At 39.2% G+C, this 18,144-nt stretch overlaps 1 protein-coding gene across 7 annotated transcripts in view; it reads right to left on the reverse strand.

Annotated features, from left to right (window-relative positions):
* The window catches only part of MTA3 (metastasis associated 1 family member 3), a 154,100-nt gene that overhangs the window by 13,636 nt on the left and 122,320 nt on the right, over window positions 1-18,144 (reverse strand). For 4 of the 7 annotated variants that reach the window (XR_003311738.4, XM_026479753.4, XM_026479707.4 and 1 more), the window contains 4 exons: window positions 15,329-15,453; window positions 11,350-11,501; window positions 10,127-10,349; window positions 2,395-2,481 (listed from right to left, as the gene is read on the reverse strand). Coding sequence is in view for 6 of the 7 variants with exons in the window: in XM_026479753.4 (XP_026335538.1) it covers window positions 2,395-2,481; window positions 10,127-10,349; window positions 11,350-11,501; window positions 15,329-15,453 (587 nt within the window). In the remaining variant the exon portion in view is untranslated. Of the gene's footprint in view, window positions 1-2,394; window positions 2,482-9,999; window positions 10,350-11,349; window positions 11,502-15,328; window positions 15,454-18,144 lie in introns of those variants that run through there. The other 3 variants (XM_026479758.4, XM_026479712.4, XM_057309234.1) reach the window with 2 other exon arrangements.

Here is an 18,144-nt window from a genome sequence, read left to right on the forward strand (position 1 = left end):
GAAACGCCACTTGTGCTTCAGAAGGTCACGAAAGCACAGATCTACTAAGGGAATAAGGCAACTAACTCTTTGAGGTTTTAGAGATTTAAAGGTTATCTGGAGAAGCCTCAGAGAAAACCCTGTGTTCTATCAAACCAGAAACATGGTATGCAGCATGTCTCGGGTGTGAGAGATTTCTGGAAAACAGCATTCTTCCTCTGGCTCTGCAAGGAGGGTATAGGACCAGGGTTAATCACTCCCAGGTCCAGAACGTTTGATGAAACCTGACACCAAACTCCAAATTCTAGACTCAAGATGTAGTAGAAGAAAAGCTTTGATGGAGGATAGATCACGAAACGGTGATGTGCACGTGGGATGTGTGTGTTTACGTGAAGCGTGTTGTTGTCAGATACATAGTCTAGAATTACTTGCACTTTTTGGATAAAGCAGATGGACAGAAATTACAGTAGGAACTGGATTTAAGGATCTCGGTCTGTCACTGTTACTGGGCAATGTGTCGTCCAAAGCTAAACCTGCTCCCTGATTCGGAGTCACCACCTGTGCACGAGCCATCCTGTCTTCTCAGGGGAGGGCCAGGATATCAGCCTCACTGCCCGAAATTCAAGAAAGGCGGTTAGAATTGTTAGAATTACTGTATCTTAGTCTGGTCAAAATTCTACACTTGCCAAAATTAGGAACAGATCAAGTGCTAACCAGTATATAGTGCTGATTTTTTTTCCCCCCAACATGGCACTGAAACCGCCAACCCCATTTTTCATTACCCAGACTACGCTCCATCCAAACCAGACCACCTGCCTTTGGACTCACAAAAGCCTTTGCTCTTCAAGTTCTCTTGGCCTCAAAGGGACAAATATTGTTTTCCTATTTTTCTATCTATTTAAATACTACTCATCATTCAAGGTTGAGATCAAATACTGCTTTCTCCACGCAGGCTGCCCTAAATCTCATCAGAAATAACTATTCTTTCTTCCAAGTGTCCAATGAATATTACCTATAATTCTTTTATAAGAGCTAATCGTTTGCTTAATTGTCCTTACCTGTGTGCCTTCCCCACTAGACTAAAACCTTTGAGGGCAAAGTCTCATTCATCTTGGTGTTCCTCCAAATCACTTAGCACGGTGTCTCATACATAGTAAATACTCAGAAATATTTTAGGTAGGGATGTGGTTCAGCTAGTAAGCACAGCACAGCTTTGGGCTTACCAGGTAGGCACAGACACTAATTTATCAGCAGGAGGAACACACAATTATTAACCATGGAAAGACTGACTGATATGCAATGTTATATTCTATTTCTTATGATCAGAGACTTGTCCTTGCACAGTGGGAAGGGGGTTGTAGGATTAGGCCCTGCAAGGGAATACAGATAGCAAACTTCAAGGACTTGATCACCATGACCTACCTAGCTCCTGCCTATGATAACATGGTAATATTCTGGGGGCTATCAAAGCAACCCTTTGGGCCCTGAGAAATAAAACAAGAAATCAGGTGAAGTAAAATCAAAGGGGGAGCTGTGAGCTTCTGACTTCTGGATGCTCCGATGAGGACCAGATAATATACCAAGTTCAAGGCTACACTTTGATTTTTGAGTGTGTCTAGAGTCTGAACACTTCATAACTGTATATCTTTCTGACAGAGCAATAAGGTTCAATGCAACTTTGAGTACACCTTTCACTTCTACTGAGAAAATGAAAAAGCAAGAATATTAGAAGCACTAAAAACATGCCAGTATAGCTTCCAGGTATATTAGGAACCATTTTAGGAATGATTATTTTGTAAATTATCTTAAAACTTTGCAAAAACCAAGAGTGTTATTGCCTAGCGATTTTTTAAAAATACTCTTCTTAATTTGATATTTCAACACGTATATGGAGTCATTATCTTTGGCAAATTCCAAGTTAAATAAGATGGTAAAAACCAGAAAGCAATACAAACGTTCCCTTTCAGAGTAACCTTAATTGGTACATCAAAACTATAAATATTTTTTTAATGTTAGCTTAGAATGAGTTTTATCTCATTTAAAAAAATAAGCCAAGTAGAAAGATCCAAATCAAAACATTAAGAATATTCATCCTCTAACAATCTAGTGATTCTTATTTTCCTCTTTTTGCTCAATCTGTATTTATATCCACAAATATACATTTTTATTGACTGATATTTTTTGGCAAAAGTAAACACATCCATGACCTTGTGTATATGTGGTGTGTATATGTTTTGGTATTAACAAATAAAAGCTTCTAAAACAAAATAAATTGACTATACATGTGAAAGTATCCAATTTCAGCTACTCGAAAGGCTTAGATTTAGTGTTAAGTATGGCAGTTTATAGTAGCCAAATACATGTAAGGTACAAAAATTGTTCTTTGAAATTTTCCTTCTATTAGAAAATACCCACCTAAATACCCAATGATACATGCCAAAGGTTTCCTAGTGCTTTTGCTTTTCAGTGGACTTCCAGATAGTTCGGCATGTCTGTCTGCATCTGAGGAGAGAAGGAAACATGGAGACAACCAATGAGGCTGATTTCTCTACCTGTTCTCCACACACTGCAGAGACAAAGGGTGCCAGTGGGAGATACCGCAAAATATCCACCAGACTCCTGCATGACGTCCTGTGGGGTTTGAGAAAGCCGTTTCTAATTCTGGCCCCGAATTACTAAATGAAGGAGGTACCTGGAGAACACTCACTTTAAAGCCTCGTGTGCAGCAAACACACATCTTACACACATGTGCTTTCTTTCTGTATGTGCCCATCTGAAAAACAGTGGAACTATGCTTCCTTCCTAGCCATGGCATTGCTTCCTCATAGTAGAGAAACTTCCACGCAGGATGAGGTGAGATCAGTCCTCATGTAAGAGTCATCTGGCATAGAAGACAAAAATGACAAAGTGGACAAAGGCAACACACTGAGCCATCCATGACCTAGAGGGACTGAGTCTCCATTGAGAAGTCCTCATCTAGTCCATTAGATGAGAGCCTCACAAGGGTAAACATGGGTCATGGGTTTTATTGCTCGCTTTCCATCCTTCATAGCCGACTTAAAAGGTTGCCTGTACGTAGAGTGTCTCATCCATTAGTCAGAACAGTAGAGACTGTGGGAACGGCTGTTAGTGTTCGCGAAGTTCACCTCACACTCCCCGTACGCTACCGTAAGACACTCCTGACAGAGAAAAATAAGGCGTACAACACACACACTCTCTGCGCTTTAATTAGTTGTCATTAGCATGGAAGAGTGGATGTGGAACACGGCTGCTCTCAGACCGAGGAGCTAAATTACAAAAATAGAGTTTAAAGGGAGAAAAAAAAGGTGTACTGAAGTTTTTAAATTTGCAGATATTGTCATAAAACTTAACAGAGTAATTTTGGCAGATATTATCTGGCTACGTGTATGCCTTTTCCCCACCTTTCAATACTTGACAAAAAGGCCCTACAGGTTTTCTGTGTCTGAGACCACATTTCTAGGCACACATACAGGAAATTTCCTTTGACATCCATACGAATTCTCTCTGCACTATTAGTGTTAAAATATACAATTCAGTCTGGAACCACAAATCACTGAAAATTAAAAATTAACTTTTTCGTCAGTTCTAGCCTTCTCTTTCACCAAGGAAACTATTTTAACTATTAAACAGAAAGAGGTGGGAAAATAGCATTAAAAAAAAAAAAAAACCTAAAACGAAGCACATACTGCAGAGAGCCTCAGATAACAGGAATCAGGATATGAATCCTAAGCGCCGGCTCATTATTATACAAACATGGACAACTATAAATGATCTGATTTCTTTTCCTCCTTACTTAGCTGATTTAGTTTGGGAAAAAAAATTACTGAGATACAAAGTTTTTCCCCTGTTGTTGACTAACAGTGAAGATAAAGGAAGAAATATACCAAGCATATTTTGGAGGAATAATCTAAATAAACATTAAAAAGAAACACAAATCAAATCCCTGTCACATCGCTGTGAGTGGATACTAAGTAATTCCTTCCTCATATTACTAATTCATCTAAAATTCAAGTTCTACTCAGGATAAGGACAAGAGAAAATTTTGTCCTTTCTATTAATGAAAGAAAGCGTGACTGGATCAGCTTTTATTTCCTCAATGATCTGGACACAGGCAGCCATTGTATTACTAGTAATAAGATTAACGTTGCACTTTATTCCAGTTAATAAGGCCCAAGGGAAAACTGTCAATGTGGTTACAATTGATGGACTCCCCTAGGACTATCACCTTGACCAGAATCAACAAAAGGAAGCCTATCAAAGGGGTCACCAACATAATACCGAAACATATTTCATTTTAAACTAATCGGCTTTTAATTTCTCATCAAATCAGTAGCATTAATTACATGACATTCTAAGTGATGATTTACAGAGCACCTGCGTGGGAGATCAAAGCGCTTTAGAAGCATCACTAATCCCCATTACATTTTAAAGTAGTTGGTGGCAAGAATGATCAGTCTCTGCTACGAGGAAATTAGGACAGAAAGTGCTAAGGCTACCTAGTCACTGTGTAATATAAAAGTTGCCTCTTTCAATGATATGCACTGAATACGCATGGGAAAAATACCTTCTGCCCTGGGGGAATGATACACATGGGATTATCAGGTCCACACTTGAGCTGGTTAAACAGAATCTTGGTCTACACTCAAGAGCAGGCCAGTGATGCCACTTATCAAATTATTCACCTAACTCTAATTAAAGAGAGATAATTCATTAGTATGCATTAAAAGTGCACAGATAAGGCAAGCAACCTGAGAGATGCCCAAAGAACCCAGAAGGAATAAAAATCTGCCCAGAAAGAGCGAGAACATGAGCATCTCACCCAAGTCACTTGATTGCACACAGGCTCATTTCTTTGGCTTCCTAGAGTACGTCTCCTTGAGGTAAACCTGGAAAAACACTTGCTTTCATTGCAACTCACAGCCATTTTTCTAAAATGTTTTGGAAATATGTGTGTGGGGGGATAAAATAGAAAAACTGCAGAAAGTACACAGTGAATTAAAATTCACAAAAACATTCACATGGGCTTCCAAGATTGCTGTCAAAATAGAACCATCCATAGAATTTTCTTATAGGAATTGCAAAGGCATTTCTAAGACACAAAACCCAGGTGCCGTTATGGAAAAAAAAAATCAAAGGGGTCCCTGGGTGGCTCAGTCGGTTAAACATCTGACTCTTGGTTTCTGCTCAGGTCATGATCTCAGGGTCGTGGGATCCAAACCCCGTGCTGGGCTCCATGCTCAGCGGGGAGTCTAAGATTCTCTCTCCCTCTCCCCCCCCCCAAATTAAATAAATCTTTTAAAAAAATGATAAATTCAACTATGTTTTTAAAAAATCTGCTTGACAAATACATCATAAACAAAGTCAAAGGCAAAATGGGGGAAATATTTGCACCACGTATCCCAGATCAAGAGCTAACGTCCTTAAAATATAAAAAGTTTTCACAAGTCAGTAAGACTTCTAATAGAAAACAGGCCAGGGGCAAAAAACAGCTGACAGAAAGGGAAAAACAAATGGTTTCCAAATATATGCAAAGATTTCTATCTCATTCAAAATGAGAAATGCAAACTAATATAACTTACATGTCATCTGTCAACTAGTCAAGGGTTTCAAAGATGAATAACACTGTTGGGCAAGGTTCCAGAGAAATGAGCATTCTCTAGACATTGTGGACGGGGGCACAAATCACGGTTTTTCCAAGGGTAACTGGATAGTGACTATTAAAATTCCAAATGCATGTTCCTTGATCCAGATATTTTACTTTTAGGGGTCTGTCCTGTGACCTACCCACACATTTCACACATCAGTATGAAATGCTATTTGTATAAGGATATTTGTTGCAACATTACTTACAATAGAGAAGACTGCAAATAACCTAAAAATCTGTTTAATAGGGAATTAAAGTACGAAACAGATTATTATGCAGCTGGTAAGAAAAGGAGGTAGCTCTCAATGCACTGGTACGGAATGGCCTCCAAGATCTGTTAACTAAAGAAAGCAAGGTGCAGAACAATGTGGACATTAACATCTGTATTAAAACGAAAAAAGAATACACCTACTTAGACTGGCATAGATACACAGAGTATCTCTGGATACTTCAGACAGGATGACAATGGTTACCTCTGAAGAGGGTATAAAATGGGAATGGCAGGGGCGCCTGGGTGGCACAGCGGTTAAGCGTCTGCCTTCGGCTCAGGGCGTGATCCCGGCGTTGTGGGATCGAGCCCCACGTCAGGCTCCTCCGCTATGAGCCTGCTTCTTCCTCTCCAACTCCCCCTGCTTGTGTTCCCTCTCTCGCTGACTGTCTCTATCTCTGTCAAATAAATAAATAAAATCTTAAAAAAAAAAAAAAAGGGAATGGTAATACGATTTATAGCCACTTTTCTATCTTTAGAAAAATTTAACGTATCCATTCAAAAATGAGTTTTTATTCAAAACAAACTACCCAAAATACCCAAACCAAAACCGTTCTCACCTATTAGAGCTTAAAATTTCACACAACGTTATACAATTATTAATAGTTAACTTTTGCGGAGAAATCTCTAGAAAATCTCGTATTTTAAAGCTTCTGAACACAGGCCCTTGGGATACTTTCAAAGCTGAATTAGCATCTTCAAACAGAAAAATGTGGCTCCAGGTGCCTCTTGAGGAACTGCACACTAGGGCATTCAAGTCTGGTGTTACCAACTCAGAAACCACTGAGTCACCATGCAAGATATGAAGATGGCAGGTCAGTCACTTGGACCCACTTCTCCAGGCACTTTAGCTTCATCTACAGAGTGCTGTGAACATATCCACTTCTACTTAACCTCAGTTTCTGAGGTTCCTGAATCTCAAATAGTAACCCTGTGCTCATCGGGTGGTGGGCGATCTTACAGATGTTTGATGAAGTCATTGGGAAGCTCAGTGGTCATGTCTGATGGCAAGAACAAAGGAAGGACACCATTATCACATTGTGGCTTTTTTCACTGAGGGCAGGGGGAGAAGAGACAGGCTGTCTGAAACTTGACAACCCATGCTATTGGTCTGCAAATTGTGTCAAGGACACAATACCTTTCTTTCTGTGATGTCCTGGTTTTTGATTTACCAATCCATGTTTAATAAGTACTATCCACGTGGTGGAACGGACTCTACCATTGTAGAGGCATTGTACTGATGTTAATCATTTTTGTAATGAATTTATATATTTACATATAAAGGTATATTATTAAAACAAATAGAAACTTGGGGAATTTGGTTTTAAAAAATCACCTTCTCCCTCTCTGTATTTCTTACATGTATATATTTTTCAACACGTTGGTCATACTGTATACTAAAGTTTTTAAAATTATTTTTTAAAATAAGAAATATATTCCCATGGTTCAAAATTGAAAAAGTTTAAAAGGATAAACGGGGGAGTCTCCTTCCCACCCCTTTGCCTCAATCTCCCAGCTTCCCTTCCCAGGGGCATTATTTGTTCTTATGTTTTCTCTGTGATACTTTATGGCTATACAAAGATTTCCCCTTTTCACTCTACTATTTTAACATCATTTCTTAAGGAAAATAAAATACAAAATGCCAGAGAGTACTGTTGTAATAATGCAAAAAAAATTTCCTCTATTACGATCAACTTGTAAGTCGAGCACTCATGTTACCATTATGCTCTGCACTATCTGAGAATTTGTCTCCTTAGCTCTTCCCTTGCCTCTCACGCAGTCTGTTACCCCGTGAACTCTGGCTGGGACACTGACTGTGATGGTGCTGACAAGGCCAGAAGCCACGGAAGGGGTCAGCTTCTATAGTGCTTAGAACTCTCAAGTTCACAGGGAAAACTATTTGCCTTCCTGAATATTATGAAGAATTATTCTAATATGCATCAATTAGAGCTCTTGATCCATCAGTATCTTTAGAATTACAGACTTTCATCTCATCTGAACATACATTCATACTGCATCACAGGGATTCACTTTTTTGAGGAGGGATGGGGGACCACCAGTGCCCTTGAGAAACCAAGGAAAGCTTACTAAAGAACAATAGACCTATGTATTCCCACTGGACCATAGACACAGCTGCCTATAGACATCAAGTTATTAACAGTTTATCTTCTCCATAACAAGCCAAGATCAAGGGATCTGCTGAAGAGGTTGTAACAAGGTACATATAAGATGGGAGAAGATGATGTAAGAATCAATTAGATGCTGGAAGAGTTCATTAGTTGCTTGTCTGAGAAAAAATAACAGTGGATGGCTGCTGAAACTTTGCAATTTTAAATTTCAAGGTAAAATTATTTTGAGAATCTGATTCTATATATAACTTGACCAAAGAAGCAAAATGCAAAATAAAATATGCTCCTTGACTCTCATCACACCAAACGAGTCTGTTCTTTTATTATTATATAGCTATATGTTAATAGAAATAAAACACATGTAATTTAACTTTGACCCCCCCCTTTTTTTTAGTAGCATGGCCTTTCAATTGAGGAATACTACATAAAATGAGGTAACAGAAAAATACACTTCATTGAAGAATAATAAAAATAAAGGCAATTTGCATATTAACTGAGAAACTAACAGAAGAGCCATGGGAAACAGAAGCTTCCTCAGCTGCTAATTTAGTTGGTGATGATTTCTTTTCCATTCATAGGAACAAAGATGATATTGGATCCTGGCCAATTTTAATGGAAGAATTTAATTCATTCTCTTTCTCATATGTTTTATTATCCTGTTTAGTTAAGAAACTATATAAATGTGTTTTAAATCAGCTAAGCAGTTTGGATGAATGCAAATATTTTCCAGTTTCTTAAAATGGTTTAAAAAACGATAAGAGCATAAATCCATGAACTCGGAAATGCCAGCATGAAGTATCAGTATCAGCCTAAGTTCCAAAAACACACGAGTCTAATGGAGCTAAATTCCCCTCCATGGGACTCAGAGAGCACTGCCATTTTCCACTCTCTTTACAAAGCACTTTTCTTCTCCTTATAAAGCTTTTACCCGTAAGTTGTAAAGCCTTTCAACCGTTCTACTGAAAATTATCTTTAGGAAGAAAAAATGATTTTTGATTATGACTCCTTATATGGATACCCTCCTTAAATCAAAATGGAACACCTCGTAACAAGAAAGCTCTTTTCTCACAAAGAAAAAGCACCTACTAAATGTCTGTAAGATTTCCTATCTGTTCAACAGCCAGACAACAAGTCTGCTCATCCTTTAGGGGAGAAAGTTGCATGGCTCTAATGTGGCAGCCAGGCCTGTGACTACACATAGCAAGACCAGAATCAGAGCTAGCACACAAAGTATGGACACATTTTAGGGGTACATGGTAATAAACAGAACTCACAATTCACTGATACATATGACCTTTGTTCTAACGAGAAAAAAAAAAAGAAACATAAGCAAGACTGAGCATGTTGAAAATGAGAGTAATAGTTATGTACATGGTCTGCAGTAATATATGTATGATATGAAATGGAAACCAAACTGGACAAATAGAAAGAATGCTCAACCATAAATCTGGCCACTGGCCTGTAAAAACTAAACACATATTTTCAAAAAATTCACCCAAAGACACAAAAATCCATTTATAATTTGCTCCATCTTCCAGTAACTGTAGTGTTTGTTATGAAGCACTGCGAATTTCCATAAAGTTGTACGATTGTAAAAGGTTCATGGGAAAAGGAGAGGTTTACAAAGACATGCAATTTCCAATTAGTGTAAATTGGCAGATTTTATTCGAACTTAATGAAGCCACGTAACAGCAGACTGCATGTCTCGTCTATGGGGCTCCACTGGGACACCGTCCTTAGGGGTTACATGGCGGCACGACCTTACAGGTGAAGTGCCTTCTCATAAGGGTTCTCAGGCAACCCCCGTCACAAGACCTCCCTGGACAAGAGCGCCTCCCACCGGTTCTCTGCTGAGCACTACCCTCTCTGCAGAGGGACTTCCAGTGTTTCCTTTTTAGGTTGGCATGATACACATGGCAGCAGACAAAAACAATGTTAAAAAAATAAACCAAATAAAAGGCTGTACACAAGAACTTATGTTTATTGCCAACAAAAACAAAAAAACAAACAAAAAAGAGAGATAGGGAAAGAGAGAAAATGGTCAGAAGCACAACACATAAGGTTAAGAATTTAAAAGCATCTTACATTCTGCCCTAATGGCAGCATAATTAATAGGAACAAACGGCCGTCTTGCTGCCTGCCGCAGCCGGAGGGTATTTTTGCAGACCTGACGAGCAAATTTTGTGAAATATGTAGTGTGAAGGAAGAAAGCTTGGCGGGTCTTCACTGCAGACTTTGGGCTCCCCGTGTTTCGGACTGGCATCCCCTGCATGGCCTGGCGAGACATGTGACTCCGAACACGGGGGTCCTGCAAAATCAGACACCGACAGACACGTGAAGAACACAATGCTATTGGCATCAGGCTCAAAGAAAAGGCAATTTTTAAGTTTTCCACAGAAGTATCTATAACTTAATACCCTACCCCCAAAGGAGAAAATTTAGATGTATTCATTTCTGGGACGAGGGCAGGGGAGTAGAGAAGGGAACTGGGTAGGGATGGGAGGGTGTATGATCCTATATTTTTGTTTTTTAAGTTTTCCTTTTACTTCCAGTGTGTTAACATACAGTGTCGCATTAGTTTCAGGTGTACAATATAGTAACTCAGTACTTGCATTCATCACTCTGCACTCATCACAAGTGCACTCCTTCCTCTATTCTGGTTTTTAAATTGACATTGAAATCACGCTCACAATAGTAAACAAAACAAAACAAAACAAAACCTGCCAACGAGGTTAATTAAATTATTTTATGCTTTTAATAGTGAAGGAGTCCTGAGATCCTGTTAGCCCTTAAAAAGAAGTCTCCCTCTGGTCGACATAGGCGCTTATATCTGCAATCTATGAGAATTTTACCAAAATCGTATTTCAACTGTTGTTCACCTCAAGGTTGAGTCCATATCACCTTCTTGTCCCTCCTATGATAGCCCAGGGGCAGAAAAATGTTCAATTTGTATTTACTACTTTGTGTAGTAAGACATATTTCCGACAGCGTTTAAAGGTTGCAAACTGTTTTCAAAAAAAGCAATTAAAACATTTAATTTGTAAGCTCTCTACTTATGCTAACACTTCCCACACACATTGTTCTTTTGTCTGAGTAATCACACAAGAACAATATTTTGAATACCTGAAAAAATGTGATTTGTCCCTGCCCTCTCTCCACGCCCACCTTAAACATTATGGTGCTATGTTTCGTTATAAAAAACAGCTTTGCTTGCTTTTTAAGTAATCCCGTACTGTACTTCTGTTTCCAAGGAGTGATCTAGCCATTGAAATGACATTTCTCAACATAAAAGATTATTGCTCACATACCTCTGTAGTTGGGCTGGGAGATAACTTCTCTTCTTCTGACTGGCTGGGCATTTTCAGGCCTCCATATTTTTTCCAATAGAGCCAACAGGTTGCACACAATCTACATTGCATATTAGGTGGGCCCCAAGAATACCACTGATGCGACTGTGTAGCTAAAGATATGAAAAAACAGAGAAAGCTACATAATTTGTAACATCAATATACATAGCATCACATATTTAAAAAATATTCTAAAGTCATCTTTAGTTTACAATGTTACTTTTCTTTCCCCAGTTCACCCAACATAAAAGTTTAATACATGCATGTATTTTTCAAGATCCAGAATTCATTAAACCACGTATTTCTCTCTATATATCGAGTACTCGTGGCTCCTGTCACGAGAAGCTATTAGATGAAGTATCCTATATAATATACTGTGCCATTACCGTGGGAGTTTTGTTAATTAAAAATGCCCTCTATTGTGTACACTTCTGGAAATAAGTTATCAGAAAGGTATTATTATTAAATAATGTGTTTAAAGTCTAAGTCTAGGTCTTCAAATCAATGGTTCAGAAACTACCTCAGAGTTTAAGGCGCTCAGAGAAGCCCCACTGATTAAGGCAGGAATCTGTCAAAAATAGACAACTGTTTTCCATTTCCTTATTTTAATAAATCAACAAAATAATCATTTTAATATTTCTCCCTTTAAAAACAGAATCCCTTTCAAGACTACTTAAGTCCAGATCAAGTGAGCATATGCAGCCAAGATCACAGAATGTTTAAGACCTAATAACCCGGCTGATTTATCACTTAGCAAAACACTGCAAGCCGCTGTCAGTTTTGTTCTGCAGTTTGAATTACTGCCATATAACATTTAAAGTATTCCCAAAATGGATCTGAAGTTTAAGATAGGAAACACTGGCACTGATACATTAAGGTAACGAGGTACATAAAAATTATTATAATTCTCTACATTTGCCTTGGAATACTCTTTCCCCAATTTGTAAGTTACCTTTGTCAGGTCAAAATGTTCAAACAGTACATCAAGGTGTCAACGAACACTTCACAAGCCAAGGTCAAAAAGAAAAAATATACTGACCATTATAATCAAACTGCATCTTAGTTTATGGAGAATAATACTGTGCAACCATCATGTGTTATTTTTAGTGGACTCCTTGCAAACAGCAGCCCAAAAACCTTTCCTCTTTTAATTTAGAAACAATAAGTCAAATAATTTAATTATTTTTAAATACAAATTTTAAGAATCCTAAATATTAGGCATGGACCTATTTTTGATTCTGAATATAAAATTTCACTCATATTTAAATATACCCTTTTACCCAAGTTAACCATGACATGGCATTTTAATATTTGTCCACAAACATCCTTCCCCTTACATAATTAACTCAAATGCAATTAAAAAGTGACGGGGTGCCTGGGTGGTGCAGTCAGTTGAGTGTCCAACTCCTGATTTCGGCTCAGGTCATGACCTCAGGGTCATGAGACTGAGCCCTGAATCAGGCTGAGGAGTCTGCTTGAGATTCTCTCTCTCCATCTCCCTCTGCCCTGCTCCCCCCCCCCCGCCATGTACTCTCTTTCTCTCTCTAAAATATATACAATCTTTTTTTTTAATGAATGAAATCTTTAAAAAAAAAAAAGTGACAAAAAGAAAACACCAAATTCTATCTCTCTATAATCTTATATTCATGTTATGAGATACATTTTATGATATTAATGAGTCTAAAATAAATATTATAAATTAAAAATCACTTATTTGTCATGCACACATAAAAATGACAGAATATTTATGAGACTACATATGAATGTAAAAGAGGTAAGTAAAAAATGTAGACAGATTAAGCCACCACTTGTCTGCAGGATTCTTTTTACTTTCATTTAAATACAAATAGACTTCAATATCTAGGAGTTTCCAATTCAAAGACACTCATGATGCAATATACATACAATTATGACCAAAAGAATCTAATTTTCCACAAATCATTTCCCTTTGTGCTTCCATGGTATAGAAAAATGGTTAGAAATATACATTTCTATGAAGTCAGCAATTTGCCTGGATCATACTTTCCTTGGTTTCAGGTAAGATAATTTTATGACCTGTCTGTCTGTCTGTATTAATTTATAGAGAGAGCGAGCAGGGGAGAGGCAGAGGGTGAGAGAGAATCTTAAGCAGACTCCATGCCCAACATGGAGCTTGATCTCATAACCTTGAAATCATGACCTGAGCCGAAATCAAGTCAAACGCTTAACCAACGGAGCCACCCAGGCACCCCTACGTGACCTAGTTTTAGAAGTCTTTTCTAGGGGTGCCTGGCTTCAGTTGGTAGAGCATGAAGCTCTTGATCTTGGGGTTGTGAGTTTGAGCCCCACGCTAGGTACAGAGATTACTCAAAAAAAAAAAGAAAATTAAAATAAAAGTCTTTTCCTTCCTTCCTTCCTTCCTTCCTTCCTTCCTTCCTTCCTTCCTTCCTTCCTTCCTTCCTTCCTTCCTTCCTTCCTTCCTCCTCCTCCTTCTTCTTCTTCTTCTTCTTCTTCTTCTTCTTCTATTTATTTATTTGACAGAGAGAGACAGCCAGCGAGAAAGGGAACACAAACAGGGGGAGTGGGAGAGGAAGAAGCAGGCTCCCAGCGGAGCAGGGAGCCCGATGCGGGGCTTGATCCCAGGACCCTGGGATCACGCCCTGAGCTGAAGGCAGACGCTTAATGACTGAGCCACCCAGGTGCCCCCCAAATAAAAGTCTTTTCTAATGCTGAAGCTTGGTGTGAAATATGAAGCAGAGGCCAGGAAGTCCCTCATTTCCATGCCCTAGGGCAGTAAGCTACATCCAACCCTCCAAAGAGCTGTTGAGAGAAAAAAATCAGGCACCAAGTAGACTTTCAATAAATATTAGTTTCCTTCCCTCTCCCACCCCAGGCCACTTTGATTATAAGGAAACATAGGTTATAATGTCATTGATATCCATGAACAGATTATGTTGTTGTTTGAGATTTTAAATAAGTATAAAAATACAAGAAGTGAGAGCTGCCTGGCTGGCTCAGTTGGTAGAGCATGTGACTCTTTAATCTCAGGGTTGTGAGTTTGAGCCCCACATTGGGTATAGAGATTACTTAAAAAAATAAAATCTTGGAAAAAAAAAAAAGTAGGGGGAAAAAGCTAAGAGACACAATAAAATAGCAAAAAAAATTTTTTTTAAGTGTATTGGGGTGCCTGGGTGGTTCAGTCAGTTAAATACCTAACTCTTAATTTTGGTTCAGGTCACGATCTCAGGGTGGTGAAATTGAGTCCCATCATCGGGCTCTGCAATGGGCGTGGCGCCTGTTTAAGATTCTCTCTCTCCCTCCCCCTCTCCTGCTCCCCCCACCTCATTCGCATGCGCGCACGCTCACTCTCTCTAAAATAAATAAACAAAATCTTTTTTTTAAAAAGTGTTATCAAGTACTTCACCTCACCAAACCAATTTAACATCCAGGTCAAATAAACTGTAATACTGCCCATGTGTGATGGGATCTTGACGTGGACAGATACTGATAAATACCCTGGGGCCCTGAAAACCAAGGCAAACATCGAAGACCAGCTTCTCCCAAACCAGTGCGCTCTGACAGAACCGGGTCCAAGGATGATAAATAGCACTTCATCCACATACAGGTCTCCCTGACAGAATTTTCTGGAGCCTTTGTCAATGTATACTAAGAACCTCCAAGACAGGATTTGGTGTGTTCTGTGGGACCATGGTTTGCACAAAGCTAGTAACAACTCTGAATGCAGCTTAGCAAACGCTGCTGCGGGATACTCAACAGAGGACCCCACAGAAGCAGAGCAGAGGATACCCAAGACCAAAATTCGGCATCCAGGCCGAAGGGAAGGGTGGGCATCTACTCACAGTGTGCTGCTCTTCACCTCCCACCCCGCGGCGGCAGGCACAGGGCCTCGCACCTCATCACAGGTCTCAGGGAGAGAAGAAAGCCACCGGAAACAACTTACCATAGCAGCTCTCACAGGCGCGCCCTAGCAGGGGATTCTGTGGCTGGAATGTGGTCCCCACGGCTCCATTCACAGCACCAGGTTTGCCATTGCTGGCAGATATTTGGTTGGGATTTGGTTTGCTGCTTTCAATGAAATATAAAGTGAGGTGATAAAAATAACTTGTATGACAAGGCAGAAGTCTATCTCACTGTTGTTTTATCTTAACTGCATATAAACATCTGAATGTTTGGTAAAGAAGAAATCAGCTGGTAAACGTAAGGGGTTAAAATGAACTCAAACCATTCATCTTTGCAAAACAAGGGTATGGAAAAACCGATCTCATGCGTGATGTGCACCAAGTAAATAACGGCCATCAGCTCTCCTCCACCCGAATACAGCCTCCTTGGAACCCCTCTGATGCTTTTGAAAGATGCAAGTTCCTAAGCTCTATCACTTATCACGAATTCTCCTGAGAATAAAAGACAATTTTTTGGATCACATAAATTCAGCTAAAAGCAGTGTGCTGTGTATACAGAAAACCACCGCGCCGTTCCTGCCACCGGCGTGGAAGCTGCTGCCGGCGCACTGGCTCTTGAGGGGCTCCTTTCCTTTTATGCTCCACAAAGACACCGTGGATGGCACCACAGCTATCTCTAGAACATACATTGGCATTTCAGGAGACTTAACCGTTTAGGATAATAATTTCTATGACGTCTGAATTTTTATGAGAAAGATTACACAGACCTGAAATTAGAAAAGCCAACAAATGTATTTTGAGGTTTTTCAAGAAAAAATTTTTAGGAAGATGAGAAGGAGACATCTATCAAGTGTTTACATGCAAATTTCCCAGAGGCCATAATTCCTTAGAAACAGCCCAGATTACCTCAGTACTTACTTGGTGCAAACACGGCTAACTTCTCCCCATGTGCCATGCCCCAGAACACTACTGAGGTGCACATGACATGTTCCCAAATAAACTCATCATTTATTAAACATTTATTTATTCAGTGCCTAGTAAACAAAAGTGCCTGACCTCAAGGAGCTTTCATTCTAGAGGCGCTTTCACGTCTATTTGCTAGACAGAAAATAAGCAAAATAAACTAGCCAAACGTTTGTTAGCCACGAAAGCTGAATGACTAAAAGCAGACTATACTCTAACTCCCCCCGGCTACCAAATTAATGAGAGTTCACTACTACCAAGACACTTGGAGCTTCAACACAGAGTTGGTTCTGGAGTTTCCTCTTTGCTGTTCCCTGTTTCTTCAATTCCATTTACCACTGAAAGCCTAATGTGCAAACTTGGCCTGACAGCAAATTTCTTTCTGGCATTGTTACTGTAACTCTTAGGTGACACCTCACCACCACCCCAGGAGAAACCATTTAACCTCCGTGTGCACTGAGGTCCCCATTCTGTAACAGGGCTATTATTTACACTTCTAACCTGTGTCAACAATGTATTTTTAAGACAACTCATTTTTTAAAACATATTTTAAACAAGACAGAATGCATTTCTCTTCTTATAGTTTGCAGCTGAAAACGTACACGATTAGAAGTGGTGATGTATAATGACTAAGATTTCCGAGGGTACTTAATAATATTTCTGATCTTTAAGAATCTACTAGATATAGATAGAAAGGATAGCCCCTTAAATCAAATGACTGACTGAATCTCAGAAGGCTTCCCCCAAAATATGAAAATTTCTGACATTTAACCCAGGGTTAAATATATGTGTTGAAAAGGAGCTAATACAAATTTACAGGTGAGCTGCCTGAAAAAAGAATGAGAGCAAACACAACTTTAGTTGTTCAATTGGATTTTGCATGTTATTTGACTGAGTAAACCACTGACCTTAGTTATAATAATCATAAAAGGAAAACAAGTGTGCAAAGACTCAATGAATATAGACACGTGAACCACTTAAAATCCGTTTTGCAAATCCAAGTACCTACAGGTTAATTCTCAGGTGACAAATGATTTCAATGTGACCATTCAAATAAACTTTTACTCTAAGACAAATATGCACAAAAAATTTTCAAAGCTGCATTATATGAAACTGTCCTTTTAGCTAATGCCCAAACCTCTCCTCCCTCATCTGTATTCCAGATTCTACCTCTGCTGCCCTCTTGATAATTTTGTACATTTCGTTCTTTCCTGGACCCTCTTCACTGTCATGTAAACATATTCTGCTTAAAAAACTCTTCCTGTTATTCTTTTCCAACCTACCCCTCAAAGTGAAGAACTCCCTCGACTGACCTTTCCAGCCAGTTTTGTTGACAGCTGCCCATCCTGACTGTCTGCAGCTCCTTGGCTCATACGCAGGTCTCGACCACTATGTTAAAGATGACCAATGACCTGTCGCTATGTTGCTAAATTCTCAGGCTATTTTTCATCAACATCTGACATAACTAATTAATCTCTTTTCCTCCTTGAAACATACTCCTCCCTCAGCTTTTGTGATAATGTACTCACCTTGCTATCCTAACTTTTTCTGATACGTAAATCCTGGATTTCCTCAACCTTGGTCTAAGACCCTTTTTTCTTATTGCTCCTCCTGAGAAAGCTCATCCACGGTTTCAAACACAGTATTATAAACTGATGAAGCTTAAATTTGTATCTCTAGAGCAAAACTATCCCCTGAACTTAAGACCAATATATCCAACATCACACTCAACACCTCTTTTTGGATAGAGCAAATTCAAACTGACCTAGCCTGCTTCTCTGCCAGTTTCTTAGCTTGGTGAAGAGCACAACAATCCACTAGCTGTGCTGGCCAGAAATCTGGGACTCTAGCTTGACATCTCCCCACAACCCCTCCATACAAGTCAATCATCTCC

Source organism: Ursus arctos, unplaced genomic scaffold (genome assembly GCF_023065955.2).
Source record: "Ursus arctos isolate Adak ecotype North America unplaced genomic scaffold, UrsArc2.0 scaffold_8, whole genome shotgun sequence".
NCBI lineage: Eukaryota > Metazoa > Chordata > Mammalia > Carnivora > Ursidae > Ursus > Ursus arctos.